General features: G+C 37.5%; 1 protein-coding gene across 9 annotated transcripts in view; it reads right to left on the bottom strand.

Moving 5' to 3' along the window:
- CACNA2D1 (calcium voltage-gated channel auxiliary subunit alpha2delta 1) overlaps positions 1–15,049 on the bottom strand; it is a 495,580-nt gene that overhangs the window by 136,308 nt on the left and 344,223 nt on the right. For all 9 annotated transcript variants that reach the window (XM_040472796.1, XM_040472797.1, XM_040472798.1 and 6 more), the window contains one exon: positions 4,052–4,183. In XM_040472796.1, the coding sequence (XP_040328730.1) occupies positions 4,052–4,183 (132 nt within the window). The remainder of the gene's footprint in view (positions 1–4,051; positions 4,184–15,049) is intronic.

Raw genomic sequence — 15,049 nt, 5'->3', positions numbered from 1 at the left:
GTCCCCCCGCCCCGTCCCAACTCACACAGGCTTGTGGACGTGCGTACGCACATGCTCTCTCTCTCTCAAAATAAATAAATAAACATTTTTAAAAAATAGTGTCTTGGGGCGCCCGGGTGGCGCAGTCGGTTAAGCGTCCGGCTTCAGCCAGGTCACGATCTCGCGGTCCGTGAGTTCGAGCCCCGCGTCGGGCTCTGGGCGGATGGCTCGGAGCCTGGAGCCTGTTTCCGATTCTGTGTCTCCCTCTCTCTCTGCCCCTCGCCCGTTCATGCTCTGTCTCTCTCTGTCCCAAAAATAAATAAACGTTGAAAAAAAAAATTGAAAAAAAAAAATAGTGTCTTAATGTGCTTGATAACACAGACTTGGTTCTATTATACAATTAATATTTAAAAAACGTCATTCAGGCTTTAAACAAAGAAAAGGAGGAATTCTGCCGGTTGTGACAACACATATGAACCTGGAGGACATTAAACTAAGTGAAATGAGGCAGACACAGAAAGACCAATACTAGATGATACTCCTACATGAGGAATCGAAAAGAGTAAAGCTGTAGAAGGAGAGCAGAATGGTGGTTGCCAGGGGCTGGGGCAAGTGGCACAGGGGAGGTATTAAAAGTTTCAGTTATTTAAAATGAATAAATCCCAGAGATCTCCTGTACAGCATAACAACTATAGGTAAAAATACTGTGTTATACACTTAAAAATTTGCTAACCCTCTTATCACAAAAACTGTAATAATAAATAAGGGGGGGAACTTCTGGAGATGATGGATAGGTTTATAATATTGATTACAGTGACGATATCAGAGGTGTATACTTATCTCCAGACTCATCAAGATGTACCCATTGTGTGCGTATGGCTTTTTGTATGCCAACAGATAATAAAAAAGAAAATAAAAAGAACTTAGGAACAGAGTCACAAAAGTTTCAGTTAGGTCAAGTGTATTTCATAGTAGGCAACAAAGCGATTTTAAATAACCTCCTCTAACGGGGCGCCTGGGTAGCTTAGCCGGTTGAGCATCCGGCTTTGGCTCAGGTCATGATCTCATGGTTTGTGAGTTTGGGCCCCACGTCGGGCTCTGTGCTGACCCCTCAGAGCCTGGAGCCTGTTTCGGATTCTGTGTCTCCCTTTTTGCTCCTACCCCACTCATGTTCTCTCTCCCTCTCTCTCTCAAAAATAAACATTAGGGGCGCCTGGGTGGCGCAGTCGGTTAAGCGTCCGACTTCAGCCAGGTCACGATCTCGCGGTACGTGAGTTCGAGCCCCGCGTCGGGCTCTGGGCTGATGGCTCAGAGCCTGGAGCCTGTTTCCGATTCTGTGTCTCCCTCTCTCTCTGCCCCTCCCCCGTTCATGCTCTGTCTCTCTCTGTCCCAAAAATAAATAAACGTTTGAAAAAAAAAATTAAAAAAAAAAATAAATAAACATTAAAAAATAAAAAAAAAAATAACCTCCTCTAACAGGTAAATGAATTCAATCCATCAGTCACTGAGTGAACCAACTTGTCTGGCAAACTTTGCTTGAAACTAAGTGCTGCAATAGATCTGGGGATTGCTTCCACAACTATTATTATGGGGGGAAATCACAAGGATTCAACTAAATATTCAAAAATATTTTCCAAGGTAAAGCAAACAGATGTCAACACATTTAAAAATGTTTGAATAGGGGTAAGAAAAAATTAAAGCTGTTATCCTGGATTACATTTAAAATGAAAGAATGTAGAGGTGCCTAGGTGGCTCAGTGGGTTGAGTGACTGACTTTGCCTCAGGTCATGATCTCCCAGTCTGTGAGTTCAAGCCTTGTGTCAGGCTCTGTGCTGACAGCTCAGAGCCTGGAGCCTGCTTCAGATTCTGCGTCTCCCTTTCTCTCCGCCCCTTGCCCGCTCACACTCTGTCTCTCGCCCTCTCAAAAAATAAATCTTTAAAAAACTTTTTTAAACTTGAAAAAAATAATAAAATGAAAGAATGTAGAAGACAGTTAGTAAAGTTAAAGGTTAGCCACTACTACAAAAAGAGCCATCTTTGAAAAGTGCTCATAACACAACATATTTTTCCCTCTTCCTCCTCTGGATCCTAGGTTTTCTCTCTCCTTTCTTGTGCATTCTCTCCCCCACCCACCCCTGGCCAGTTCCCTTTCCTATTTGTCTTAGAAACTTTGTCTCTTTTTTCCTTCTCAGTATCATCAATTTTCCTCTGGTACCGCGTTCTTGGTTTTCCATTATTACGCTCATTTTCTCTCTTTTCCCACCTTTCTCTCTGTTGCTCATATATGGAATTTTGTAATGAGGCAATACATTTTAAAAGCTATACGATAAATGTATTCTTATTTTTATGTATTACTGAATAGGTCATCAGGTGTCTCACTACTGTATTTCAAAATAATACTTAAAATGTTTTGTAAGAACTGTTATAACTTTGAGGTTTATTATACCAGGCTTAGTATGCTTATGAGTAGTGCTGCTTTATTTTTATGATCTTACATACTAAAATTTCCAATCTACTGATGCATGATATTCAATGTATGAGTAATTAACTCAAGAGCATTAGGAAGGGTTGTATTACACTGAACATTTCTGCAACAAGACAATTCTACTATTCTAACAACCTGTGGGGTAATACTACATAGATATTAATATCATTTTATTAACTCATGATTTTCAACTTTGAAAAAAGAACAAGGACTCTCCTTGTCCATTGGGTTTCTACAAAAGAAATAACTATCACCGAGCTTACCATCTGCCATTTTCATTCGTGCAGAAGTTCTACGTCTACCACATAATTTGAGCGCTATTCAGTCTGAAGATGCCCACATACTTTTATCCGTTGTTATTGCCACACAAAGCTAGAGATTAGCTAATTTCTATTTCACACCATTCTCACTGTGGTAACTTTTATTATGAATAATTCTATTTGTTAAAGATATTTAGAAAACTCAAGTCTCAAGAAGAAGTCCTCTATAGACTGCAATTGTTTGAAGCCAAATTATCTAGTATGTATTCCACGAGAGGCCATGACGTTGAGATAGACAATGCATTTTGTGCTTCTCAGCTTGTTCTAAACAGCAAAGTTAAAAATACCAACAGACATTTCATTTAAAGTCTTTTCAATAGGTTCCCAAGATCTATACTAGTCATCAACTTTTCCTTTTTGTTAAAGGTTTATTTCTCCTCACCGGCCTTTATAAGAATAAAGGATATTAAAAAAAGTTTATTCATTTTAATGTGTAAACTATATTGATCTTCATTGAATATATGTCATCACTAAGATACCTTCAAAAGTAATCCAACTTGACACTTCGAGTAGTTCTATTTTCTTTGAAATTTCATTTTCTTTCCTGTCATACTCATTTTAACAAATCCATACTCACTTATTATAGCAAAGCATCAACACTTCTCATATAAAAACACAAACTTGAGGGGTGCCTGGGTGGCTCAATGGTTTGAGCGTCCAACTTCAGCTCAGGTCACGATTTCATGGTTTGTGAGTTCGAGCCCCACACTGGGCTTGCTGCTGTCAGCCTGTCAGCACAGAGCCCGCTTTGGATCCTCTGTCTCCCCGTCTCTCTGCCCCTCTCCCTGTTCGTGCTCTCACACCCACACACACTCTCTCTCTCTCAAAAACAAATGAAACACTAAACAAAAGAAAACAAAACACAGACTTGAAATCTGGAAAGAAATATTTCATTAGTTTCTAAAAATTCTATTCCATCCTCTCATGTAATTCAACACCCTGCCCATGCTGAGGGATGGACCCGAATACCAGAATTATTACAGGATTCATGATAACCTCTTGTTCCAGGTCCACAGACCCTGCTCACGGTGTCACTGCAGCCTGGCCTGAGGCCGGGTACCAACCACTCCAGCTCTTCCTAAGGGGTTGTGGTTTAGGGTGGTTTGGGTAGATACAGAGCCATGCAAGGAAGAACACTCTTTCCTTATAAAAGTAGGGTGGTATCTTTTTCTTACAATACTGGAAAAGGTAACAGAGTGTTCTCAAGAAATATTAAGTCTGGTGCTTACAATTTTATTTGATGTCTCCTGAGTCATTGAGCACTTACCTGGATAATATCGGGCCAGGCCCGTGGCACTACCAAACACCTGCCACAACAACGAAGGATCTTCTTCTCGATTTTTTTTGAAAACTTCATCTAAGGCACTTGTCCAGTTGAGTTCATTTAGCACGATTGTTGCTAAGAGAAACAAAAAGAAAAAGTCGTATCTATAATAATTGAGTCTGTCTTCACTTACTTGCAAAATAATGCTACATATTTTCATCACTTTACCTCTAAAAGTACTCTAATCCAGTGGCTACCAACAAGTTTAGACATGGAATGATTTCCTGCAACAGATTTTTGTATGACGGAGGCCATATTGACAATTGGGGCTTGGTAATTCTTTGTTGGAAGAATTCTGTTGGAGCTATTCTGTGCTTTGCCCGGTGTTTAGCAGCACCTATGACCTCTACCCAGTAGATGCCAGTATCACCCAGCCCACACCCCCAGTGGTGATAAGCAGCAGGCTTCCAGACACTGTCAGAACAGAATACAAACAAAACTGCTCCCTGTTGAGAACCACTGTGATGTATAAAGCAGGCCAGAGCAGCTCTCCTGGAAGAGAAGGGGTGGGAGGCATTCCTCCCCTCGAAGCAGCTCTGAAGAAATCTACACAACACATAAGGGCACAGTTTGATCGCCACCCTCCCCTCAATTCTTGATGAATCTCCATAATAAACGAACATAATCTGATCTGTTACTAAAATTGGAAAGAAAAGATGTTGGTCATTTAGCATAGTTTATTAACTGTATTTATACCATAGCAACAAACATATAGATTCTGACAAAGAAAAACATTCATTCAGGGACTTGACAATACATCAGTGTTAGAAATAGGGAGTACCGGATGCTTTACTACTACCTTTATGAACAATAGTTCTTTTTTTCTGGTTACTTCAATTAAATATCAGAGGATGTTGCTAATAAGGGCCAGGCCATAGATCTTGATTCTTACTTATAACTACGGACTGATCTTGGATAGGTGTTAAAAACATCTGCCATTTGGGGTCCCTGGGTGGCTCAGTCGGTTAAGCATCCGACTTCGGCTCAGGTCATGATCTCATGGTTCATGAGTTTGAGTCCCGCATTGGGCTCTGTGCTGACAGCTCAGAGCCTGGAGCCTGCTTCGGATTCTGTGTCTCACTCTCTCTCTGCTCCTCCCCTGCTCACACGCTATCTCTCTCTCTCTCAAAAGTAAATAAAGATTAAAAAAAATTTTTTAAGACATATGCCACTCATATAATGAAAGATAATTATAATGTGAGATTTAGCATATAATTTATAATTATGGGCCTCCATGATCATAGTATCTCATGTCTAACATATTAAACATGTAATTAGCTTTGAATATTACGTTCCCTTTACAGAAAAAGATGACACACATCATCTCATATCCCCCTCCCCCTCCTTTATGTGAAAAATATGTACCACGGCCCTAGCAGATCAGGAGATTGCACCACCGTGCACTTGAGAATCTATGGCCAAGCCTAAACAATGGAAATGAGTTTGGGATAAGGACTGGAGATAATGCTTAACTCTTATTCTTCCCTGTGACCACAGCAAAAAAGGAAGCAAATGCAGTCACGGTTAAATCATGCCTGGTATTTTGTAAAGGTAAAAGAAAAAAAAAAAAAAGCTTCTATTTAGAAAGATGCACAGCATCTGTGTTTATATTTTAAAGTTTATCATTTACAAAAAAAAAAAATGAAAACAAGGGTATTGTGAAATTGTTCTGGTACCAGCATCCTAATGCATTTCTCATTATTGAGAACTAACAAGATTTCCATCTTTATGGATGTGATTACTTGCAGAAAGATCAGTTGTGTGTGTGAATATTCATGAGCTGGGTCTGATCCATAGTGCATGTGAGATACTGGTGAATTCATATGCAAAAGCATGATCCAATGAACATTAAGTGGCCTGTTATATAAAAATTTATATTCACATAGATAACCTGAACTAATACTCACTACTCATGAATATTTATAGTTATATACAAAACAGCACAGAAAAAGAGGAACATTGTACTTTTCTTTAAACATTCATGAGTTTTACAGTAATATTCTACGGAACAAATAATCATGTTTATTTATGATCCAGATACACTTCATTAATTGCCAATCTATTCTAACTTATCTCTTCAATTTCCTTGACTCTTTAATTCCCATTAAGCACGTGATATCTAATTATTATTTTTAATAAAGTTTTATTTGTTTTTAAGGCTGCTAATTTTTTTCTTAGTTTTATTTGACAACAACTACTAACTACCAGGCTTTGATATGCTGATTGTGAATTACACTTCTATGTATTTACAGGAAAAGTCAAGCTCTGAAATATTCTTATTACGGTATAGGTATAGGTCTTAAGATTTGTTTCTATACCTGAAAATTCTTTTTCAGGTAAGATATTACTGAGGCAGATTTCTAAATATTTTTCTCAAAACTTGTGCATGTGCAAATAAGCTAAGTACAGCAAAACTCTGTATAATAGGTGTTTGAACTGATTTTAAATTTCATTCATATGACAGAAATGGTACTGTATACCCATCACATGTGCAAGGTTTTATACCAGTTAAAGATACAGATGCTTCCATTTGCCCTTGTACATTTATAAAGATTTTTGAGTGCAATCATTATTCTATTACTCATTAACTTTACTTGAACGACCACAGCAAGAAATCAAAATTCAAAGAATCTGTCATGGGATTGAAAACTTAGTGCAACCTCTTTAGATTAAGAGTTTGGCTATAGCTTCTATCAAAATTCACTTGGTCTTTAATCCAACAGTTCTACTTCAAGGGATTTTTATACTATGGAGAGAGTATGGATCTCTAGTCTTTAATCAGAAAACGTTAGAGAGACACTCGTTCAATTATACTGTTCAAATGCCTCAAAACACCAAAATCACAAAGTAAATCAACTGTTGCACTAGGAATTAATTGTTTTAACTATATTGAACACGTTAAAATGTAAAAAAAAAAAAAAAATATGTAAACCATCAAAGCAAACAAAAAAGTATGAATGCTATTTTAGATCTTTCTTGGTTATTTGGCTATATTTTTCTGATTCACAGTATTACATTTGACTAAGAAACATATCTTATTTTGGTTTCTTAGTTATCTGCTTAAACTTGTAAAATTCAACAGCTTCTCCAGAATTACTAAGGTGTCTAACATCTCTCCATTTCTGCACTATTGGCATAATTCAGGATAAACAATACTAAAATAACTGGGTAATCTGCAGATGATAGAATGAAACTAATGCGGGATATTGGCCATGCTAAAACAAGTTTATGTCATCTCCTGAATCTTTTATCTTCTCCCTGCTACTTCCATTATAATTACATACACAATTTTTTTTCTTTCTCTTCTTTAAATTTATAAGTAGATGTTATTTAGGAAGATGTTTTTAAATAATTCTTCTGGCTACCACTGGGTAGAAAGCCTAGTGCAATCAACAACTTAAAAGTTACTATTCGATTTTTCATTTCACATTATCAAAATCTAAACCTTCCAGGATGAAGAAAAAAATGAGTCCAAATTCTTCAGAATATTATTTTCAGCAAGTAATACTGTTTAATAAGAATATGAAAGTGTACTGTTCATTCTCATAAAGACTCAATACTCAAAAAGTAACTGGTATTCTGACTCACTAAAATTCAACAGACTTTCAGTTTCGGTTTGTGACTATATATTACAAAGATGTTTACAAGCAATTACTTTTCTGTAGGTCATAATCTTTATTTGAATGTCCAGGGCAAGAAATAAAAATGCAAAGACTTTTATTTTAATTGCAGAAATACAGACATGAATTGGCAGCCAAAAAAAAAAAAAATGTTTCATATAAGAATTTCATGGGGCGCCTGGGTGGCGCAGTCGGTTAAGCGTCCGACTTCAGCCAGGTCACGATCTCACGGTCCGTGAGTTCGAGCCCCGCGTCGGGCTCTGGGCTGATGGCTCGGAGCCTGGAGCCTGTTTCCGAATCTGTGTCTCCCTCTCTCTGCCCCTCCCCTGTTCATGCTCTGTCTCTCTCTGTCCCAAAAATAAATAAAAAACGTTGAAAAAAAATATTAAAAAAAAAGAATTTCATAACAAATTATCTTTTTAAAAGAACTCCCAATATTTCTTAGCCAAACCTAACTTCATCCTCCTTCCAAGGAACTTAACTAAGTGTCTTATGGCTGCTTGAAGAGTAAAATCAGTCCTCATTCTAAGTCTGCTTTTCAGAAATGAAGATTTTTTATCTTTTAGAATATTAGATGTTGCAAAAAATAAGTCTTTTATAATGTGCAAGGCTAAGCTGTTAGAAGCAGTGAATGCTGGAAAAGCAAACCTTGACTCAGGGGCCTCTACTCTGAAAGGTAAGACAGAATTTCCTGCTAATTGAATCAGAACGCCGAGAATACACATCTCTGTTCTTCTTATACTTAGTTTTCAAAACATGGCCTTGGGGTTCAGCAATTCTCTCTTGTAGAATATCCTATTGTTCAATCTGGCTTCTCGGCGGAACAAAGAAAACTCTAATTTCTAACAGCACAAAGAAGTACCTTACATTTCCTGCTAATTCTTCCAAGATACACGAGGTAAATCTACATCTTACTTATGACATTGATTACAGAGTCATTGACAAGTTCTGAATGCCATTTTCCTCTGCCAATTTCAACCCACAAAGTGTTGCACTATTGCTCCCTTTTCAATTTGAGTACATTTTCTTGATTTACTCAGGGTTCAGGGCCTCACTGTGCTTGGAAAGCACTATGTGACTATTGGAAAACCTTAAGGTTATTTACAATGCCCATAAATGTCAACCACATCTTCCAAATGAAGCAGAGAGAAGCTATCAAATAAAAACATAACAGTTATGATTTATTCCAAATATAAAATAATTTTGATAAGTCTGTAGCAAAAATGTGTTTTATATAACCCACGATAGTTCTGACAAGTCTTTGATAAGACCTGTAGATATGAAAGCAGTGAAACAAACTAGATACTAAAATTATTTTTAATAGTGCTTGATATGTTACAGTTAAACAAGTAAAACTAGAGAATTGGCCAAAATGTTTAATATACTATTTCCATTTAATAAAACTGATCTATTATAGCCTGGCATTTAGATAAAATTGGCATTTTTATTTAAACTACTGCCAAGTTAGGGGCGCCTGGGTGGCGCAGTCGGTTAAGAGTCCGACTTCGGCCAGGTCACAATCTCGCAGTCTGTGAGTTCGAGCCCCGCGTCGGGCTCTGGGCTGATGGCTCAGAGCCTGGAGCCTGTTTCCGATTCTGTGTCTCCCTCTCTCTCTGCCCCTCGCCCGTTCATGCTCTGTCTCTCTCTGTCCCAAAAATAAATAAATGTTGAAAAAAAAATTAAAAAAAAAATAAACTACTGCCAAGTGAGTAATATTTATTAAGCCTTTACTGCGTGACAGGTGTGTTAACCATTTTCTATGCACCATGTCATTTAACTTTTAAAATGACACCTTGAGTGAGATACTAATATTATTTTCTTTTTAAATGACAAAAAAAAAAAAAAAAGAAAAACCCAGAAAAGGTATTCAATTTGACAAAAAAATACAGTGAGAGCTGTAAAGACAGCATTCCATTGTGTTAGATTCTAAAATTTATAGTTTCTGAGCAATTGATTTCTAAGCTTTCATTATATGTGGAGCTCTGATTATCTACAATTTCAAATGCGGAACAAATTACAAAAACAACTATGCCTCTGTAGCACAGTATTTCTCAATCCAGAGTGATACTCCTCCCCAAGGAATATTCAGCTACGCTTAGAGACATTTTGATTGTTGTGACATGTGGGAGGCTACTAGCAGGCAGTAGGGAGAGGCCAGGGAGGCTGCTAATTTCCTACCACACACAAGATAACCCCACCACAAAGAACTACCCAGCCCGAAATGACACCACCACCCAGGGTTAGAAATCTTGCTCAAGTACAACTATAAACACAACACATTCAATGCACTATGTAAAAAGCAATATTCATGATGAACGGTGTCAACAAAAAGCCAAAACAAAATGTCTTCGAAGTTGAGAGGTAAGGTAATTTAAAAATAGTATTTCATGATATCAAGTTAATACTTTAGGCTACATTTCGAGACCCTTTGAGTTGGACAAGTTTTCATTTTAGTCTCAGAAATTCTAAGTAACGCATGATTCTCACACCTTAAGAAGTGAGGATTTTAAAGTTACCTTTTAATGCCATTAAATATCATCCTTTCCCACCTCCTGTGTTTATACATTCACAGTCAATTACAGTTTTGCTTTGTTTTTCTCTTAATGATTCAACACTTACTATGTGATTCTAAACTCATTGTATCTCTGTCACATTTGTTCATTTTATCCTGTAGTGCATAAGGTAGTCATTACAAGTTATATTTAATAGATGAGCTGAGCCGGTGTCACTAATTTTATTCATCAACTTCATCTCTAAAAAGAAAAATGTTAATAAGAAACCCAGTGATCCAATTAAGCACACACACAAAAAGAATCCACTTTAAGGACTAGACAGGGTGCATAAATATTAAAATGAACGAATCTTTTCAGTGGATTTGGCTAATGGAATCTCATCTAATCCCAGTGTAAATGAAAGATTAATAAGGTACAGGGAGATTGGAAAACCAAATCTCCTCTCTCTAAGCGTGTCTCAGGCACTAGAATCCATCTCCCACTGTGGATGGGTCAACAGAAGGCTCTATGGCACACGTAGACCCTGATGAAGAGATAAGCCTTACTCCGAACACAGTGTGTTTGGTACAAATATTAAAAGGCCCTTGTCCTTGTCAGTTCTCTAACGCCCCTATTACTGAGATTTCTGGCCGTGCTCCCTCTCTTCAGTTTCCCATAGATTGAGCACGTGGCTAATGCCCAGAACACAGCTGGAGTCCTTTAATGAAATCTGCACATTGTGGCGGGCCTAGATGGAGCTCAGAAGAATCCACCTGATCATTAGAGAAAATAAGAATAATGCAAGGAAAATGGAAGACCCTAGGATCTAATGTCATGTTTATTAATTGAAGGATTTTAATGTCACTTTCAATAAAACAGTGATTACTTGTAAGATTTTTCTTGCAAGCACCCAGGGATTCTGCTGAAGAAATATCCTAAGTGGAGGAAACAAGGTAAAAACTTTGTTTCATCATTCAAGCATTTTAATTTTTTTTTCTAATATTATCAAAACCAAATAAACCATTAGTAACTTTGGTAGCCAAGAGCCTGTGTCACTGGCACAACATGCTACTTACAACTAATCATTTAGCCCCTTATGCTTCTGTTGTTATCATCTAAAAAAAAAAAACCCCAAACAACAACAACAACAAAAACAACACACAAATGCAGTAAGGATCCTTAGATAATCTGCAAGATTGATGTGATTGTCAAATAAGTTTATGAGTAAAAGGCAATCAGTCAAAAATGGCTAAGATTACAATCCTCTCCTTAGCTGTTTAAAACCTTCTATGGTGTGGGGCACCTGGGAAGCTCAGTCATTTAAGTGTCTGACTTTGGCTCAGGTCATGACCTCACAGTTTGTGGGTTGGAGCCCCGCATTGGGGTCTGTGCTGACAGCCTACTTCAGATTCTGTGTCTCCCTCTCCCTGCCCCTCCCCTGCTTGTGCTCTCTCTCAAAAACAAACAAACACCAACAAAAATAAAAACACACAACTTGTATGGTGCATATGTCTTTTAGCTGCTTTGCACAGATGAAAGCTTTCTTTTACAGCTCAGCTTATTATTTTAGTCTTAACAGTTATTTTCTTTTATTTGAACAGCAACATTTCTTTTACATAGAGCAATTAGACTGTAATTCAGTTGATTCCATAATGAAGCTAGCTTCCTTCTAATTTATTAAGAAACTCTCAAATGATGAGATACTCTTCATTTGAATCATTTGGTTGAAATTTTAATTTTAATTTTGGAAACACTGCATTAATTTGTAAATAGAAACCAGGAACTTCAGAGTAATTACCTGAAGAAGACATTCCAATTGCTTTCATTGATATTACTTCACCAAAGGTATTTTTATCATAAATTAAACTATTTGTAATTTAAATTGCAAAAAAAAAAAAAGTTAAATATTTGTTTCTATGTATTAGTATTATCTTTCAGGAAGCACAGAGCCTGTTAAATTTTGAACACATGAAAATAACTAAAAACGCTCTAAACATCTTTTATTTCAGCTTTTAAAAGTGAAACAAAGTATGGGAGTTTTACAAAAAATAAAAATAAACCGAGGCCATTCAAGTGGAGTTGCAAGCCATGTGAGAATTAAAATGCAATTTAGACCAAATTTACAAGACCTCACACTGAGTTTTTTTTTTTTTTTTAATGCATATAATAGATTTTGTTCCTGGTGGTACCCTTTCCTGAAACTCTCATTTATGAATTGAGTATACAAATGAAGGTAGTGTAGGCACAGGCTATTCCAGCTGACTGCCTTCCCACTCATAGGCCTGATGTTTTGAGGCAAGAAACTACCTGACCTTGGGAAAGTGTTTCCCCCTCTTGCAAACCTCATCTTCCTCACGTGTACAATGTGGATAATCAGCACATCTGCCTCATGGAGCTGTGTTGAAGATTACATGCACTTAGAACACTGTTTGTCACCTAGTAACTGCACAGTAAATATTACCAGCCCTTATCATTAGTATTATCTTTTTTAGCTCTTAATATCCAGCATGCAAAAGATATTTTTTGAGAACTATCTTGATGGAACAATTCTGATGGAGCTGTAAGATGCTAGATGAGGAATTAAAACCTGATATTTTCCCCTTTCCTAAAGGCACGTTTTCTCTTGCCTCGACCCCAAATGAATGGCCAAAGACACTACTTCACTTTCCTGTTGTAAAGTCTCATGAAGAAACCACTGTGTTAACTTTTCCAAAACCACTGGCATTATTAGAGGAGAATACAAACTGAAAAAAAACATAAATCTAATGATATAATTCAGTGTACCGTGTGATTTTGGTGAGGAGGTAATTTTTACAATGGGATATTCCCAGTGGTCCCGAAATCAAACCACATTGGTGAATGCAGCTCTGAATATAGCCCAGACACACTAGAATTCTGGTAGAATAAAATATGAAAGACCTAATATATGCACCAGAGGCAAAAATGCACATGTATGTATGGAGTTATGAATACACAGTTCTGTTAAAGCTGAAAGGAAACTCCCGCTGAGAATTACAGACCAAATGAGACATGGGAATTCCCTGGCCTTTGCTCTGAGACTGTCTAACTGCATACACAATTTAATGTCTACCATGTAAATCTGGACTGCTGAATTCACTAAGAAGGATCAAAAAGTATCGAAGCTGAAATAACAAGATACGGTTGAAGAAGAAGGATAACAAGGTTCCTAGGGAATAGGGTGATACCGTCAATGAGGCACATGCTGCCTGGTACCTCAGGGTTTGGGTCAACCAGTTTTAGAACAAAGAGCTGCCTGGGTGATTTTAAGGTGGAAAGATCAGATGCACTGAAACATAGTATGCAGTACTGGCTGGCTATAATGGAGAAGAGAAATCCCTTGGCTTAAACACCATGCACTGCTTCACAGTGAAAATAAAACAAAACGAAACATATCAAAGACACTAAGCTAGATTGTTACTTACACAGTTGTGAATGAAATCTAAGATCATTTTTAAGATATGAGATTAACACCCTGTGTCTGTGGTTGCTCACGAATAGAGAATTGTGCCTATGCGCATACATGCAGAGCATGTAGTACGTATTTTGTTATTTATACAGACATTTATGAAATACATCAACTGCCAGCTTTTAAGATGTTTACAACGTAATGAGCGTGATTGCTTCAGATTTTAATGTACGTGATATACTTATTGACACATGAAATTCATAGTTATCAGCCCTGGCTGCTGTGTTACTCAGCAAACAATTTAATAATAAATAATTATTGGGGCACCTGGGTGGCTCAGTCGGTTAAGCGGCTGACTTCAGATCAGGTCATGATCTCGCAGTCCGTGAGTTCGAGCCCCGCATTGGGCTCTGTGCTGACAGCTCAGACCCTGGAGCCTGTTTCAGTTTCTGTGTCTCCTCTCTGACCCTCCCCCATTCATGCTCTGTCTCTCTCTGTCTCTCAAAAATAAATAAATGTTAAAAAAAAATTTAAAAATAAATAAATACATACATACATACATACATATTTTTCTATCTTAATACGTCATGTGTTTTAAGTTTTCATTTATAGCTTAATATCCCACAAGGGTTTAAATTTATCGAAGTCCAGTTGGGGAAGAACCACAAGTTATTCTGACATAGCTGTGAAATATAAACGATTCAACACCTAATGAAAACAAATAATTTGCACATAAACTATTAGAAATGGCTTACAGGTTTTTGAGCTGGTAAATGGAATTCGAAGATAGTAAATGACCAGGTTTTGTTGGTGCTAGCTCTTAGGTATTTCTTAACTTCTCTGACTCTATGACTATACCCACTTAGGACGTTAGCAATAGCTTTCAAATAGTCTCCCTGCTTCCAATTTTAGCTCACTTTCACCCATTCTTCCCACTGTTGCCACGGTGTTCTACTTGGCAAATGCCCGCCCTAATGAAAAGTCTTCAGCTGTTCTCCATAAAAGCTGGTCTTAGATGGTCTTCTTCCCAGCTGCCCGACTTCCCCTTTGATTGCTTTTCTATGTGCCATAAGCCCAAGCTATAATGAAAGCTGTTCCTTTCTCAGAGCAAACAGTGCCGATGCCTCCCTCCCATGTTACTGCACATATTGTCTTCTCTCTCAGGACTTTATCTACCATGGCCACTCACATCAACCTTCTTCCTTTTCTCTTAACACAGAGAGCATCACCTTCTCTTTATTGATTTTCCCACCCCACCTCCTTCTCATTTAGCAGAATGTGTATCTCCCCACTCTCCGATACCTTTTCCTATAGACCTCTATCACATGCTTCCCACATTTCACTATCTTTGTTTATTTTCACGCTTATTATACTGTCCATTACTAGGGTAGACAGTACGTTA

The sequence above is a fragment of the Herpailurus yagouaroundi genome, unplaced genomic scaffold (assembly GCF_014898765.1).
Source record: "Herpailurus yagouaroundi ecotype Mexico unplaced genomic scaffold, PumYag 100, whole genome shotgun sequence".
Classification (NCBI taxonomy): domain Eukaryota; kingdom Metazoa; phylum Chordata; class Mammalia; order Carnivora; family Felidae; genus Herpailurus; species Herpailurus yagouaroundi.
This window is presented reverse-complemented; position numbering and strand designations above follow the sequence as displayed.